This window comes from Papilio xuthus, unplaced genomic scaffold, assembly GCF_000836235.2.
Source record: "Papilio xuthus unplaced genomic scaffold, Pxut_1.1 DF828142.1, whole genome shotgun sequence".
Classification (NCBI taxonomy): domain Eukaryota; kingdom Metazoa; phylum Arthropoda; class Insecta; order Lepidoptera; family Papilionidae; genus Papilio; species Papilio xuthus.
In genome coordinates this window covers 4,310,330-4,328,961 of record NW_013530507.1, presented here as the reverse complement: position 1 = coordinate 4,328,961, position 18,632 = coordinate 4,310,330, and the positions used below count along the sequence as shown (strand labels likewise).

The following is an 18,632-nucleotide window of genomic DNA, read 5'->3' as shown; positions in this document are numbered from 1 at the left end:
CGTATGCAACGGCAACTCTATCACAGATTTTTTATTGCATAAAGATTTTCAATTAAACTTAAAAAAAATGTATTGACGAATACCAATTTCAAATATCAAGAGATTAGCAAAGTTATAACGTATCGCATTACACGGTCGTTGCGTCTGTAAAGCCACGAGAGCACTTTAACGCGAGAAGCTTCTCCGTCACTTCGGCGTGTTTGAGTGTTGCGCATTCAGACTTAGCTCAAAGACGTTAGGATATGTCGGTAGCAGCCACGTTTGTTAATAATGGAAGTGCATTACACTGAATCTTGTTCTGTCAATAATGTTACGAGTGTAACATTTTAGCAAAGGTATTGCACATAATTTTAGTAAAGTATTAAGTGGGTGCCTTCAAAAGTAGGCATTTACTAAACTAACGCATACCATCTTTCGGGCTAATCGCCACTTAACGCCAAGGGGTTGGAAGTCAAGATCTATATATAATAAAATCGGACTGTATGTATATGTAATATTCATATTGTTTGCGTGGCTGATAGTGAAAAATAAATTTTTTAATTAAAAAAATCCTTGTTTGTTCCGGGTAATCCACAGGTTCGTCCCCTTTGACAGGACTTAATATTCTAAAATAAAGTCGCAGGTGACCGCTATTTCATTAAAGAAAAAGATCATCATCATCATCATCATCAGCTCACTATACGTCCCCACCGAGGGGCTCGGAGCCTACGCTAAGTTAAGGGTGATTAGGCCATAGTCAACCACGCTGGCCAAGTGCGGGTTGGTTGACTTCACACATATCTTTGAATTTCTTATCAGATATGTCCAGGTTGCATCACGATGTTTTCCTTCACGGTAAGAACGTCGGATAAATGTACATATGTAAATCGGAAATCGAAAAACACAGTGGTACATGGCGGGATTCGAAACCACGACCTGCAGATTGCAAGTCAAGTGCTTGACACCTGAGCCACCGACGCTCTCTGACAAACTCCACAGACTATCCATTATTAATTTTAAATACGAATCTACATATGTTTCACAACAATAACAAGATATAGTACTGAGCACTTTGTGGAATGTTAATTAATTAATTGTTGAGTTAATTGAAGCTTGATGAGCTTAACGGATTAACAAGGATTTACTATTGACTTACCGACTAATGCCAATATGACTGTTAGCAGGGGAGCTGCCGGGAAGGAGACTGCCACATTAAACTCCAGCATTTGCAGCAGATCCACTGGAACAAATGTACACAATCAATATACTAATAGCCTTAAAGTTAAGAGTATGGACAGGCGAAATGTGGTCGTGGATTCTACCGCATGTTCTTAAGTCTAGTGGTATAATATAGTAACATAAAAAATAAAGAAAAGTTAATAAATAAGTAGCCTATTTGTACTTCTAGATTATTTACATCTGTGCCTTTTATCAATATCCGTTAAGCAATTTTGGAGATACTTTGTAACATCTATACATTTATTCGTCCAAACTTTCGGATTTATAATATTATATTAAAATGATAGTATGGAGTATGTTCTAAAGCAAATAACGAATGAATCGACATTAGATATGACGTCATACAAATGAAGCAAAAAGACTATCAAGTAACACAAGCAGACATGTATACGATGTTCCAGAATGCCATAAGCCGTTCTTCGCGGCCCCCTAGAGTCGTGCGCGCGCGTTCTCAGAGCTTTAACGCGATCTTACTGCTGTTATATGAATTTTTCATGCGACACAAGGAGTAATGGTGTCGCACGAGACGTCGGATCATTCTTTACGATCCGACAACGGATACTTTTAACATATAGTTTATCCGTAACATTGCATCGCTATACATAACTAAACTATAAAAAAATGTTATACAAATTAATCTTTTTGTCTGTTTTCACTCTTTCTGTTTTCAATAGGACACAAGTCGAACAATTTTGTAACCTTAAAACTTCAACTGTACTAACGATTAAAACTAAAGTATTTAAAGGAAAAATTTCCTTATATTCAATAACTATTTAATTTGAATCTCTTTGATTCTAACTGAAGTTTGCAGGCATAAAACTCTAAACGTATTTCAGTCACACACTGATGCTGTTTGCAACTGAATCAAAAAAGGGTGTATAAAAATGAGTTAAATCGGATCGCAAAAGTCGTCAGAGGGTTTCTATCAGCGTGTGTTCGGAAGCAGAGTATTCGTAATAAGATAAAGGTTTTATCGTCTTATCGTTAGCACAGTTCACGAGCGCGGTGTGCCGGCCAGCAGGCTTTTCGGGCGTGTGTTTGCTTACGCCAGGATTATCCCTCGCATTTTAGTTTCGTATCCACTATGTTTTAGACCACTCTGTCTATCAAGGTTTTGATGCCGCCTACCTGAATAAATAGTTTTCGATAGAACAGATACATAGCGGGATAGATTTTTATAGCATATCAATGTACGGCTGTACAGAATTTCCAAAAAAACATATCTAGTGGACAGTATGTATTTGCAATTATTTGGATTTGCGTTACATATGACGAAGAAAAGGACAAATTTAAAAAAAATTCTGTCTGTCTGTCCGGTAGTGTTTGTTCTAAATAATCTATGGAACGGCTGGCCCGACTGTTGTAGCTTTGACGGGAAGGTAGTCAATGCATGCGGACATATTATATGATACATTTCTAAGCTAATTTTGGTAATTTTGCATAAACGTGGTCTTTCTTAATTTAACATTAAATTTCCTGTTAACTTCTATTGGTTTAATAATTACGTATTTCTACTCAGAATCATATTTGAAGTAATGTTAACAAACTTATTTTTTAATACTAAACTAACGTTTCTGACCATATGTTAATTATGACCTAACGCAAAAATAAAATCTATGATTACGTATCAGTGAAACAGATAAACGTGAAAAATTGTAAATTGCAACGTCATCGTTCATCATTCGAAATTAATTCCAGAGTCGCTTTTCCCCGTCGCCGTTTCGCTGCGTTCTTTCTACGATTTACAGCGCGAATTCATATCACTGTAAAATATCGGCGCATCTACGATATTAAACATCATGCAATAAGATTTTAACAAAAAAACGTATACATCGACTATATCTATGTCACCGTAAAATTGTGAATATCTTTACTTTCAAATCTCAATTACCGTTAAATTTACAATTTAAGACATAAAAATCTTAAATTGTCCTGTTTATTTTTATAATGGTAGCAAAGTGAGGAAATTACTATTGAAACAAGCGAGCACTCTTAACGCTGGGAACAATAGAGTGAGCAGGTAAGTGGCATCCCGAGAAGAGGTTGTTAGACTGTGACCTGGCAGCCGGGCCCTAATTAGATAGAAACACGATACTTGACAAGAAAAATTAACCTCTTCCGTACTGTTTATGCAGAACCTGCTTTATAAAAGAAATATTCACAAATTGTCCATTCCTTACGTAAAACATAACGAAGCTAGCAGGTTTAAATGTAAAAATAATACATAAAAAACAAGCTATCGCCCGCGACTCGGTCTGTGCGGAATTAAAAAAACATAATTAGTAGCCCATGCTTTCTTCCAGACTACTTCCTATATGTATGCTAAATTTCATCGAGATCTGTTCAGCCGTTTTGGAGATACCTTTAAACAAACATTCATCCATCCATCCATCCATCTAACCATTGGCATTTATAATATTAGTAAGATTATAGAAGAAACCATTTGAACTGGTTTTGACTAATTTATTTTTGATTTTCAATTTCATTTTTATATTAATGACCAAATAACACACCATTTCCAAAGTATAAATGTGATCTGTACAATTTACCTAAAAAACCTATATACAGCACTATATCTTAAGTCATCAAGATCTAAATTTTAATTCCATAAAAATATCAAGAGAAAATAAGAAAAATACTCCTCCACATATATGAAACATTTAATATAACGTTGGAAAATTACCCAAGGTAAGGTAACATGAAAATAAGCAACAATAGAAACACCTACATAATAGACGCGCCCTCAGCTTCTTAAAGTATTACTTCGCGATTATTTGCTACTTAATACGGCAATAACAAACTCTGATTTCATATTGTAGCAAGAAACACGTTATATTTCTTTGAATACCAAGTCATTATTTTCCCCTTCGCTTTGATACCTTCTTATACCATTTTATATCAAAAATACTGTAGAATTGAGGCAGAAAATAAAATAAAATATGAGACAGAAAATAAAAAAGAACATACGTTATAGAAAACGGTATATTGTGCATTTTTTAAGTGATACATAACGATAAATTGGATGTTTTTTCTGTTTTAAGAAACGATTAGTACCTACCTACCTAAATCGTACCCTACCTAAGTCGTAGCAAGCCGCTACGACCCTAAATCGTACCGTCTTGCTACGACGTAGCTCTTTCAAGTACAAACATTTAAAGCCAGTTCAAAAGTTCAGTATGACATTTATCCAGTTAATTTCAAAATATATGTCCACCTTTACAGTAAGAAACATGTTTTACAAAGTCAAAACTGCTTTACGTTTTTGCGCGTTTTATTTTCATCTACTTATTTTCCTTTTCGCCTCCATACCTTCCAATACTTCCGCTATGAAAGATTACGCTCTATTTGAGAGCGAAATAATTGAACAAATTACATCGCAAATCGCCTTAACGGAGCGAAATTTTGCAAATTACATACTTAAAGGACTTTTGAAACCCACGCTCAATAAATTCCCCCATGTATTTTAGGCGTTTTCAAACGCATTGAGTTGTGATTTCAAGATTTCAGATGTTTTGTTAGTAGAAATATCAACTAGACATTTGTACTCGTACTTTACTTCATCATACATTAGCAAATACGAAAATTCTTATTTAATTATTTCATTTGCATTTGGATTTCTTAGTTCAAGATCTTTGTATAAAACATATCTTCATCCCTGTCATTACCTTTGACAACACAGAGATAACAATATTTTTAAACTGAGATTTTAGGCTTAGAAACCCACATTTAATACCATATTTCATAACTTATACTATTATGTAAAATGTATGTGAAGACATATTATTTAAATATTATGTTAGGCAAATATTCTTTGAACAAAACCGCCCTTTACGAGTAATAGACATATCAATTAACCTTCCTATTAAATAAAATGAACAAGTAATATTGTAAAATAATATACATTTCAAGTTGGAAATTTCCCATAATATTCCTGTAATACGTATAAGCTCACCGCAATGAGACGGTATGTTAAAAGGCAAAGGAAAGGAACGCAATTTGCTCAAAGAAGCGTTTGCGAAGGCGAAGCCTTGCAACCGAACCGACGACAAATAAACCTGGATTGGAAATTACCCGCCTCCGTTCCGCCCAGGTATACCTCCGACTATATATTGCATAAAGAATTAAGTAAATAACTACATTAATTTTCCCTACTCTTTTGGATCAACTGCAGATGTTTGCTAGTACTATGCAGTTAAATATGTACTTACTTTTTTTAGACGTTATTAGTTAGAATCGATTGGAGCGAATGTTGCGCTTTCGTTACAAGTCAAGTGTCAGAACGATTAGTGAGGGGACATAAACGTCGACATTTTAGTAAGGCTAGTGTTGCGCTGATACACCGGCACAATGTCGTATTTTCTCCCTAACACTTTATGTAAATAGCGAGTATAATCATTTGAGCAAAAATGCTCCAGGACTTATAAACTAATGATTTCACTAATTAAAAACCTTTCAAGATTTGTTTACTTAAGAAATGATCAGATTAAAAACATCGTTAGAACAAGCCGTTAGCTAATTAGGAATGTTTTTCTTGTCGTCCATTAGCGACATAAAAAAATGGCAGAAAATGTTTAAGATTTTAAGAATGAAAAACATTTGCAATAAATTCTTTTCGAGGATTCGTATAAAAAATACCTTGAAACCCCTTTGTCGAACACTTCATTATCCCTTCGGATATTTAACTCTGATATTTTATTACTCAAGTGATGAGGTATATTTTAGAATCTTTACTCAGGAACCAATAAGTAAGGCGTGTTTAATGCTTCGGAAATGCCGACAATATTTCAAATTAAGTAATAAACGTTAAACAATTTTTTTGATGCTTTTTATACATATGCTTATGTTGTCGAATATATAAATAAGTAGCTGTCCCATCCCCGTGGTATTAAAAAAATCTTAGTTGGTAGCCCATGTGTTCTTCCAGACTATGTTCTACATGTATGCCAAATTTTATTGAGATCCGTTAATCTGTTTCGGAGATACCTTCAAACAAACATCCATCCAACTATCCAAACATTCGCATTTATAATATTAGTAAGATTAGGATTTTATTTTAATAAGCACACTAATCTGACTGTATTATTTTTGTAGAGTTCGCTGTTAATTAAATGTTTAATTAAATATATATTGTCAGTAATGACGCATATAAATCACTTCGAGGTCAGCGATTCGTTTGTCATGAGCCCGTTGCGGTCCTTTTGTACGCACACGCAGCCATCGATGTGGAAATACAGTCGTTCAATTGAAGCTTTTATTATAATAAAGCAATCCCTAATATCAACCTCAACAATAATAAAACAAAAGTAATAACTATTTTTATACTTTGGTTATGTCTAAATATAATGAAATTTCTGATAAATGTGTTCTATTAGATCTTTTATAGACTGTCGTCATCAGCTCACTACACGTCGTACATACGCGCCGTGATGTGCTCGGAGCAAGGTCTAAATAAGGGCTGACTAGGCCATACTGAACCACGCTGGCCCAGTGCGGGTGGAGTTAACACATATCTTTGAATTTCTTCGCCGATATGTGCAGATTTCATCACGATGCCTTCACCGTAAGAACGTTGGATAAATATACATATGTTAATCGAAAAACACATAGATACATAGTGGAATTCGAACCTGCAGATTACAAGTGCTTAACCGACCACCGAAACTCTATGGACCATGGTTGCACAGAAAATACAAAATAAATGCGAACATATATTAATATAAAGGATAATATCTACTACAAAATCATACACAAATGAGATTAAAGCTTGGTCTGATACATAAGCGCCCTATATCGAAGTTCAATACGATATCGCGACATTTGGTAATCCGATAAACGGTCTTAGGTCTGTACACAGCTGGCTCAAAGAGGACACATATAAAGCTTTGTAAACTCCCGTCCTAGAGTTTATCGGATCACAGGTAATAAGAAATAAAAGCGTATGAATATACAAAATATTAAGGTGTGTTTCTACGATGTGAAACACATTGTGGAATATATGTACTAACCAATTAAAAAAACTATTTATTCTAGTAGTATCAAACCTATTTAATTTACTGGTTATTTTAATCGTTATTCTATAACTATCTGTCTCCCGCCTATGTCCACGCGGAAAGAAAAAAAAACTTAATAAATAGTCTTTGTGTTCTTCCAGGCTATGTTCTACAACTATGCCATATTTCCTGATACCTTCAAACATTCGTCTATCCATCCTAAACGTTCTCATTTATAATAGTAAAATTTAAATATTATACTTATCATGTAAAAAATAATTGAATTAATAAATCACAAGGAACAAAGTAAAAATTAGAGCAAGCGAGAAACTCTGTTTGTTAAAACATTTTTCAATATTTCCGGGAAGGGGATGTGTTGTCATAGAGACCGAATGGATCCCATTGAACAGATTTTCTCTCATCCGATATTGTGAGTTTGAATAGTTCATTCTGCAAAATCGAATATCAGATACTTTGAAGTGATATCACCGTATATTTTTACAAGGTTTATATACAACATAATCTACTTCAAATCTTACTAATATAATCTTTCTAATATCTTACTTCTGAGTAATCTTACTAACTTACTAATATTATTAATGCGAATGTTTAGACGGCTGAACGAATCTCGATAAAATTTGACATACATACAGTGTGGAAGAATACGTAAGCTACTAATTATATTTTTTTAATACCGCGCGGACGGAGTCGCGGGCAACAGCTAGTGTATTAATAAACTTTAGAATTGTGAATATAGAAGTAAAAGAAATACAATAAGGTTAAAAGAACAAAGATTTTTTTTAAAGAAAAACACAGATTATAAAATTGAAAGTACTTATTGAAATTGTAAGTAGCGGACACGGTGCAAATAGGGAAGGAAACAAATTATCTTTATCTGGCTAATTGTCTACGGATCAGGGAGGCCGCGCTAGGCAAATCCGACCTGCGTTTTGTATTTTTTTTATTCATTTTTTAGCAACAAACAGAGGGTGGGGGTGTTGTGGGGGGGGATAGCTACGGGCGCTATTCGCAATTATTGTTATTACAAAGAGATTGCCGCTGAGCCGGCTCAGAACTGGAGAGTTTTTCACAGAAATTCATTTCAACAACCCATATTTACAAAATAAATCATTTTATAACTGCGAAAAATTACATTTTTCAATAAACATTGTAATAAACAGAGAATTAGTTAATAATTAAATTTATGCTTTTATTAATTAAACTACGGTCATCCCTTTCATTATTGGCAAAACACAGATAACAATAAGTTGTTTGGTTGACTATGATAAGGTATATTTGACTAGGGTTTTTTTTTTTTTTTATAGTCAGGAAATGCATTTAGGCACGCCTACGCCGGGCGGTGCAATTACCTAGTCATTACCTAGTCACTTAGTCACTTAGGGCAGGCTCCATGCCCCTCAGTGAGAACGAAATATGACATCATATATAGAACTAAGTAAACTTAAATGTAAATAAAACATTCTAAAAAGAAACTTACCAATAAAGACGAAGATCTGGTGGTGGGCGTACCGCAGCAGCATTGAAATCGACACCGTCTGCAAAAAAACAACGACTTTATAATAACACAACTTTTAATAAGGAAAACAATAAATAAATTTTACGAATGGTCCAAATAACATATAGTAGACAAGGCAACATTTAGCGACACACATCGTAGTTACTTAAATGGATTCAATCTGCACTAAGCGTTTCATTAATGAAATTCAATCGCAGCGAGGCGTTGGAGGGAGCAAATGATGTGGCGAAAAGATTGATAGCGGCCTTCGTGAGGAAGGAAACACCCCACCTTTTTGCACATGCCACTCGTACTTTGATATGCAGTCAATATTAAAACTATTGATCGAAAGAAAATAGGTATTAAGATATTAAACTAATTTGTAAGATCATAAATATTTACTTAAATTTAAGTACTCATATCTTATATCTTTAAATGAGCAATTCTTGTATATATATATAAACTCTGAATCGGCTCCAACGATTTTCATAAAATTTTGTATATAGGGGGTTTCGGGGGCGATAAATCGATCTAGCTAGGATACATTTTAAGAAAATGTCATTTTATTCGTGTTTTATCGATAATCAACTTAAACATAAACTTGACTTTTTCTATCGGTAAGATCGAAAAATATTATTCATATTTCATCATTTTATTACTAATTCGTACTTAAATATAATTTCCGAAAAACAAAATTTAAAAAAAATACCATCCAGATTTTTGCATTTTAAATAACCAAGAAACCTCGATCTTCGAAGAATCTTAACCCAATGACATTCAAAAGAAGAATTGTAGCCTAGCTGTTTGGGTTACAGACTATCTGAATGGAACCGACATATGTTCAAAAAACACCAAACATTTTAAACACATATAGTTTAAGTTAAAATAAAAAATGTAAAAATTTATGCAATTTTATAATCGGATTATCCAAGTTTTCCGATGAACTATCTTGCCTGTGTAATAAACATTCACTGCAGCGTGTAAGCGAAGAATTATTTTCGTCGATGCACGTCAGGATTATGGGCGAAAAAAGTGAGTTAGCAAGCGAACCGTGGCGAAGCGCGCATCGAGCAATGGGCCGTGTTTAATTCGGCCACCGGGAAACTGTTAGTTTTTACAGTGGACGTAAAATAAGGCTGCAGGCGATCGACAACCTCAGTTCATATTAAAAGCTATCGAGGCTAATATATTCACTAACTCGAACCGATATAAATCGATCAAATCTTATTGTTTTATTTTTCATATATAAAAACGTTCTCACATTAGCCCAAGTATTAAGCAACTTTGGTTCAATACATTTGAATATTAGTTTAACGAGATTTGACCTACTTGAAGCCATCTCTTCTAATTCGTTCCGGCACTTTTTTTTTTATATAACAGAAGGGGGGCAAACGAGCAGCGGGAACACCGAGGTGTTCAACGACGCCCATGGACATCAGCAATACCAGAGGAACCGCAGATGCATTGATTTGTTTTTATTTTACCCAAGGTACTGGTTTAGAATAAATCAAAACATTATAAGTGATTACATCAAAGTATATTGAAAACCGTATAAAGATATTTCTCTCGCTTATAGAGGTTTCTTTCAAACCGGAGTTTCTCGCTTATGGATATCGCCCATTATCATTATATATATAGATAATGGGCTGATAGAGATTCCTCGCTTGTTCAAGTTCGTCTACACGTTACCATCCATTATTTATCCATATTTTTAATAAAGAGAAAACATTCAATAAATAAAAATGTTTTTATTAAAAAAAAAATTAACAAACAACGGAAACAAAGCAAATGTAACCGAATCGAAATGTACATTCTTCGAAAACACAAAGCGCACTGCGATAAAACCTATTTGTAAAATTCCACAATTTACTTTGTGCTTTGACAACGCGATTCATATGAAACCGTATATGATAGGCAATATGTTCACCGCTTGACAATTGATTAATGCAATTTCTCTACGTCCTGACGTCGGAATATAGGATTAGCGTAACTGGTATCTGGTTTAGTATAAATCTATCAGTCGCATCGAATATAATGTTACTTTATGAATAACATTAATACCACTTCAACAGTAAATACAATTGAATTTTCAATTGCGAATAATAAATATGCTTACTATCTATTAATATAACTGTTTTCAGTGTAAATCTTTACTAATATTATAAATGCGAATGTTTAGATGGATGAATGGAACTATGTTTGTTGGCATCTCCAGAACGTCTCCATGGCTTACAATGAAATTCGGCATAGTTGTGGAATATAGTCGGGAAGAACACTTAGAATAGTCGCGGGCGATAGCTAGTCTAACAATAAACTCGAAAGAAGACCAGGGAAATAGGATAACATTGTTCTAAAGCTTGTTTAAGAATCGTCGTGTTTAAAAATTATAATATGCAAGTAAAATTTGACTTAAAAACGTTGTGTAAGAACTTTATGAATTGATGTTTATCCAAGTATTTTGGGAGAGCAAACATAAGACGTGTTAGGTAGATATAGACGGTGCGCTCTAAAGGTGGAATTCGGAACCGTAATAAACTTTGAAAGGGCTGTAAAAGAGCAATAACTGTAACTCGGGAAGAGTCCTGATTTTAGTGGCAAGGAGGGACCGCGCCTTAACTTACCTATTAATTGATCAATAACACAATAGCGTATTACACCCAGATATATCGTAACATCTTATTAATATTATTAACTAGCGACTGCACGCAACTTTTACATCGCCGAATTTAAAAGTAACCTATAATATTCCCGCGTGTTTCAAGTACCTTCCCGTCCTAGTACCATCAAAATCGGTCCAGCCGTTCCTGAGATTATCCGGAACAAACGCGGGTTTGTGCACAGACATGGCGAGAAACATTTTTATCGGCTAATCAAATAAATGATGGGTAAGAAATAAGTTTTTTTTTTCGATATAACATACAGACACTTCAATTTTATTAACACAGTGCAACCTCAATATAACGTACCTCGATATAACGACTTCCTCGATTTAACAAATTTTTCGTAATCCCCTTGAATTGTCCATAAGAGTCAATATAAAATATACCTCTACATTGCGAACATTTTTTGCGAACAACCTCTTTATAACGAATTTTCAACCATCGAGAAAAAGTATAAATACCTCTATTTAACGAATTTTGTCAACCCAAAACCTCTATATAAAGTTGCAGTGTCACTAATGTATGACTTTTAATCTCATAATATGTGATTCATGTTGCGACATGTTTCGACACGCTTTTGTTTGTAAATCAATCTTCGACACGCTTTTGTTCGTAAATCAATCATTGTTGTTTGATGGAAAGTAATGTTAACACTTATTCTCGTCACAATTGTCAAAGATTTAAGTTAAAATGGCTCAGAAACCTTCAAAAAAATTTTGTTACTTGCCTAATTGTTTTTAAATAGAAAACACATACAGTAATTTGATAAAAAAGAGTTATCATTTATTAGTAGAAGTTGTTCGCTATAACAAGATGCGTACGTAATGTTGAGGTGAATAAAACTATTTTTTTTACCTCTTTATAACGAATTTTATCCTCAGTTTAACGAATTACTCGATATAACGAATATTTACTTGTTTCCCTCCGATTCGTTATATTGAGGTTGCACTGTATGTAAACATCCAAAAGTTTTTATTAATGTATGAATGTTATCACGCAACTCCAGAACAGTTGATCGGATCTGAATGAAATTTGAAACAGAAATAACTCTCAATCTAGTTTGACAAATACAAAAAAAATGATGTATATACAGCGTAAAAACACGATTTTTTTATTTAAACAAATAATTGATTAATTAACTTTTAGCAGATGTTTTTACTTGGGGGAAAAACGCCATCTATTATCAATACTAACAAATTCACATATAACCGTTTTTAAGAGAAAGTAAAAACAACTTTTATCGACAGATGGCGTGCTTACAAAAACTAATTCAAAATTGTTTCACTTCACTCATATTTCACAGAACAGGTTTGTAGAGCTATATAATTACTAGATGTCGCCTGCGACTTCGTCCGCGCGGAATTAAAAATAAACATAATTAGTAGTCTATGTGTTACAGTCTATATGTATGCCCAATTTCATCGAGATCCGTTCAGCCGTTCTGCAGATACTTTTAAACAAATATCCATCCATCTATCCATCGTTCGCATTTATAATATTAGTATGTTATGATATAAGCAATATTCTTAATTATATTGTCAGTCTAACCAATTGTATTGTAACAATTCTATTCAACAATGATCACTTGACGTACAGCCAATAACCAATATTTAATGATGTTAAGATATTTATTGTATAGTAATCTTAATCAATTTAAAATCAATTAACTACTTTCCTTAATCATTCTACTCTATAATCTATTATCGATGATTTTATTTTTATTAAAATGTAGACTAAAAATTCCAAAGGACCTATTATAACATTTTTGTGACTAAAACGGCCAATAACACAGAAACAATAACCAACAGGACGCTTTCAAATGTGTTTGTGCGAAAAAGGATAAGTCAGTGGTATAAGAGTAATAGGTTTTTACTATTATGACGTCGTTTGCGCAACTTATTGGTTCCTAGTTGGCCATTTTGTATGAAGGGGTAGAATTTATGTCGGTGCAAGGAACAAGGCAATTTTTCTATAAGTGGAGCACCGCAAGTTTCCCTGACTGTACATTAAAGCTTAGCCGAGTTAAAATTTTATAATAACAATACTTACAAAGACTAGCATAATAAAGAAGGCTGCGATATATGAGGTGCGTGACGTCAGCATTGAGACAAAGCGGTAGTGCTCCCCCGTTATCACGTTCCTGCAACAAACACACTAAGGTAAGTCTCCACTGTTGTAACGCGGTCGCCTGCCACTATATCTACGCAGGGTTAAAAAAATAGCCTATCATATGCCCGCATACATCGACCAGTTGTTCCGGAGATTACCCGGATCAAACTAGGTCTTGCATACAGACATACAGACAAATAGACAACTGATAAAAAATTTTCTGTATCATCTACTTAAATAAATCTTTTGTACGAAATACATTTATTTTTAGACACTTCTAATTATATTTATATGTATAGATATAGATTGCCGTCCCTCTCAATGTCTTTGAGAAAAACAGAGATAAATATAATGGTCTTATAAGTTGCAACAGTGCAAATTCAAGGTAATAACATGCATTTAAATTGTATTTCTAATTACGTGTGCAAGCATTTTCAACATAAGTTATTGCAAAAGGTCACTCTTAATGAATAAATTAATTTAGTAATTTTTGGTATACAGAGTCAATGTTACTAAATTATTTATTTGATACTAGCTATTGCCCGCGATTCTGTCCATGAGGAATTAAAAAAAACTTAATTAGTAGCCTATGTGTTCTTTCAAACTTTGTTCTACTTTCATAACATATCTTATTGAGATCCATGTAGCCCTTTTAACAAACATACATAAAAACATTCGCATTTATAATATTAGTAAGAATAAATCTGGTATTACTATGGCTTGCTTACCTTAAATAACCTTTGTTATCCTCTTGCTCGGCCAATGTCTTTATGGAGGCCATAAGAAGGTCATCATATCCTAGGAACTCGTCAAGGACGAAGCGAGAGAAGGAATCACCGAAACAGACGTCTTTCTGAGGATCCAATGTTACTATTTTTACAGGAATCTTGAAGTGCAAACGAGCACTCGGAGTAAGTCTTAGAAAACCATATTCTAATGAATACTCGAGTATGTAATCTTCATCTGAAATTAAAAAATATATATTTAAATTATGTTATTACTCAGTTACCATTGGTTTCTGAGACCAAAATATAAGTTTAAAACATATTGTTGTCCATCACTATCTTTGACAAAACAGACATAATAATATGTTTTAAGCGAGGATTTTGATCTCATAAACCCACAGTTAGAGTCGTTTGTGACTAAGGGCGCCCTTTAGTTGTATACTTTGTATGATGAATGTACATTGAAATACAATATAAGCCTTGGACGCTTAAGGTTCATTATTTTGCCAATAAAATATGTTAGTAATTCAATTTTTAAATTCATTATCGCTAACTATGCATCTGGATTATGGCAGATCTTTTTTATCATACATTTTTCTCGCAAATATTTATTAAAAACAATAATGTCTTACCTCTTGAAGTATCATTTGCAGCTGCCGCATCAAGAGATTCCTGGAAAAGGAACATTGGAGAATATTATTACTTTTAGCGCCATCTATTAAAATGAAATGTCATATCAACAATGTGTTAAAACACACGAGAAGTGCATGCAATATTACATTTACAGTATACATACTTCAGTTATTTTTGAATCTCCATCCAACTCATCTACAAGTCCCATAATTCCTTGCCATATTGATGTTGTAGGTTCCATATCTATGGGTACTATAGTCGTATTAAGATCCGGCTCTGGATTATCAGGCAATGTATCCTTGCTTTCAACAAAATATGCAGTCTCCATAACTTGATCTGGTGGTACTTCATCTACATTCTCATCTAGGACTCGGGTTATATTTCCATAATCAGTTCCATCGCGCAGATATCCATCTTCCTTTATATCTTCATTGGATGACGATTCTATATTGATGAATCTGTAAACATGGTATCAAATTGTTAGATTCTTAAACTCCGGTATTAAGACCTTTTCCGTTATTAAAATTATTAAGTGCAAAAAAATGGAAATACTGATATTGTTAAAGATTTGTTTGTCTGTTTAACATCTATAAATGATTTGTGATCAATGACCTTGGTTTTTTTAATTATTATTACATTTAATTGTTTTTTAGACATTTTTTTCAGCATATACTTAACACATATAAAATAATCAAGGTCACATCTCACAATAAATACATATAATATAAAAAAAAACATATAGCAGTGATTTTTTTCATAAACTGATAAATTTAATTATAAACACATTATGCTGAGATAAAGTCAATCAATTACTATTAAACCTATCTTACTATTATTATAAATGTGAATGCATAGATAGATGGATGTTTTTGTAGGTAACTATGAACGGCTCAACAGATCTTGCTAAAATATGGCATGGATGTAGAACATAATCTGGTAGAACAGATAGACTACTAATTAAGTTTTTTTTTCAAAGACAGAGTCGCGGGCGACAGCTAGTATATCTTATATCAGTCAATGCTGCAAGACTTGGGAAACTTATAAGAAAGAATTTTGTCATAATTATATGAATTATCATCCACATATGTACTATCAATAATTTTTATATAATCATGACATATGTAATAAAATAAATATCAATATGAGTCAGCATAATATTTTTTTATGCTGAGTTAAAATGCATGTGTATTGTACATCAGTAACATTTTTAAGGATAAAAAAAGGGTGAGAATTAAAAACATTAATATCTGTCACATTTCAATCCATATAACAAAAAGAGTAATAATATAGTCTATTTGGAGAAGTCATAAATCTATTCCTAAGATAGGTCAATTTGTTTATAGGAATAGGGGACAATACAGAAATTGTATGCTATACCACTTTTAGACAGTATTAGTTAGAATCACTTGGCGCGAATGACATGCTTTCATTGCAATGTCCAGTGTTAGAATGAATAGTGAGGGCACATAAACATCAACATTTTAGTAATGCTAGTGTTGCGTCAGTACACTGGCACATTTTCGGATTTTCTGTAACTTAAACATTAAGTCAATGTTTAATTTACAAGTACAAATATTAAATCTATAAATGATTATAACTTTCCGACCAATGATAATATTTTGGACCATTATACTTTTATGCTACTTAATCAATGCCACAACTTACCAGGCAAGTTGGTGGCCCTGAATATGTTCAACTATATGTTAATAAAATTGTCAAATTAATTACAAAATCTACTCACCCTTCGGTAGCTAAAATTCCAAGCATAGAATTGAATTCCTCTTTATCCCTTTTCAGTTTTCTCTCTTTTGCATAACTTTGTTCAATAGTATAATCATGAGCTGGATTTTTCAGTATTTCCACACGAAGGATGCCATGTCGTGGCCATGAATCCTTCACATGATTCAAGCAAGTAGTTGGTGTTCTTGAGAATGCTATATGGATATATGCAAGAACAAAAAATGCAACAAGAGCTTTTAATAGCACAAGGAATTCAAAAAATCTTCTCACAGGCCTTGGAAATGTTCTAGCATATGCAACTGCAAATTTGAAGAACAGGGCATGGAATAGCCTCTCTCTGACATTGAAAAGCGGGTTTTGATTGTTGTTTCGGTTATTACGATTCATCATTTGATTTACCAATGGACCTCCAGGCAAAATATTATTTTCAGGATTAACGCCAGGTGGAAAATTATTCATTGCGTTAGGCCGACCACCGTTACTCATTTCTGTGCGAATTGCACAGTTATGCAAAACTTGTTAAAGATTTACTCTTTTTATTGTTAAGATATCCACATTTTACAGAAGACCTAGAAAAAAAGTATTATGAAAGTTAATGACTTTAAAACTTATCTTAGTTCGATGTTAAACGTCAAAGTTTATCTTTTAGTTCAAAATTATTAGTTTTCGAAGATTGATATGTCTAAATCGAACTAAATTTGGCATTGACCCTAGATTAGGAAATCATGGCGCATTTGAGCACTGGCTGGAACAGAATTCATTAACGCGCAATAACAAATACTGTGCAAATTGCAATGAAGGGAACAGCTATGCAGATGATCATGAAATTACCTACAAAAGTAAAAGTTATCAACAATCAAAATAGTACCTAAATGTCAAATACACTTTCACAACACAATTACATAAGACATTCAAAATGAATTCTTCTGCTTAACTTGTGATGATATAATACAGGAGGATCTGTTAAACCAATTATATGAGAAAAATAAATATATTATGCCACTGTTTTAATCAACACATGAATTAATACAAGACCTGTCAAATTCTTGACATGTCATTCCATATGTTCCTGTGTTCATTGTTGTCATGTTGTCAACGGTGCGTTCAAGTTAGCCACAATCATTTAGAAATGCAAGATAAAAAATGCTTCAGGAAATTATTTCATTAACGAAGAAGTCAAATCAATGTGTTTTGTAAATAGTGTCTTATAAAAAGTCTCTTCCAAGGCATAGTCGTCACTTTTCATCGTGTTTTCCTAATGTTTAATTTTTGTGTACATGGCAGTACGTTCTATTACAATATACAAATTTATTGTCAAATGACCAATTCAATATAATCTAGGTTTTAATATAACATAAAATTCACACAGTTGTAGCCCCTAATCAACCGCCGTCAACGACAAAAATCTAACAAATGGAAGGCAAATACTAAACAAATGCATAACATTACCTTTGATTTGTAGTTTTCGGTAAAATTATAGATAAAAATAACCTATAATCTGCTAGTGTAGGTATATCAGAGGTGACAACGTTGATGTTATTCTTTAAGATTACAAAATTACTATCTTTCACCTGTGACATCTTGTCATTATTTTGTACAGAATTATAAATGGGTGTTTTAAAGTAGTTTAAATTAACGTGGATGGATAGTGTGAAAGAGGATATGCGTAAGAACAAAGCGAATTTAGGTATGACAGCTGATAGAGATGCGTGAAGGCGTAGTACATATTTTGCCTACCCTCCGTAGGGACTAGGGCAGGTCGATAATGATGATGAATATTAGTTAAATTAAAATTAGTAAAATGGTAAGATAACGTTCATAGATATATTATTACATTTATAGATGAATCTAAAGACGTACAAGTTAGTACACATTTAAAGAACCGTCAGCTGTTTGGAGTATTTTTCTATTTGTTAACTTTAAAATTTTACAACAGTAGCCATAATTTTTCGAATCATTATCTGTACAATACTGGCATTTATTTTGAATGGTTCACGTTTCTAAAAGAGCAGCGCGTGTTCACACAATACCCATGGAAACG

General features: G+C 33.2%; 1 protein-coding gene across 1 annotated transcript in view; it reads right to left on the bottom strand.

Annotated features, from left to right (window-relative positions):
* LOC106114353 (membralin) overlaps positions 1-17,629 on the bottom strand; it is a 67,483-nt gene extending 49,854 nt beyond the window's left edge. Inside the window, exons 1-8 of the mRNA XM_013307521.1 lie at positions 17,460-17,629; positions 16,593-17,160; positions 15,015-15,309; positions 14,851-14,890; positions 14,222-14,456; positions 13,434-13,524; positions 8,707-8,764; positions 1,136-1,219 (exon numbers count right to left, since the gene is read on the bottom strand). Coding sequence (XP_013162975.1) covers positions 1,136-1,219; positions 8,707-8,764; positions 13,434-13,524; positions 14,222-14,456; positions 14,851-14,890; positions 15,015-15,309; positions 16,593-17,077 — 1,288 coding nt within the window. The 5' untranslated portion in view covers positions 17,078-17,160; positions 17,460-17,629. The remainder of the gene's footprint in view (positions 1-1,135; positions 1,220-8,706; positions 8,765-13,433; positions 13,525-14,221; positions 14,457-14,850; positions 14,891-15,014; positions 15,310-16,592; positions 17,161-17,459) is intronic.
* Between the last annotated feature and the right edge of the window lie 1,003 nt (positions 17,630-18,632).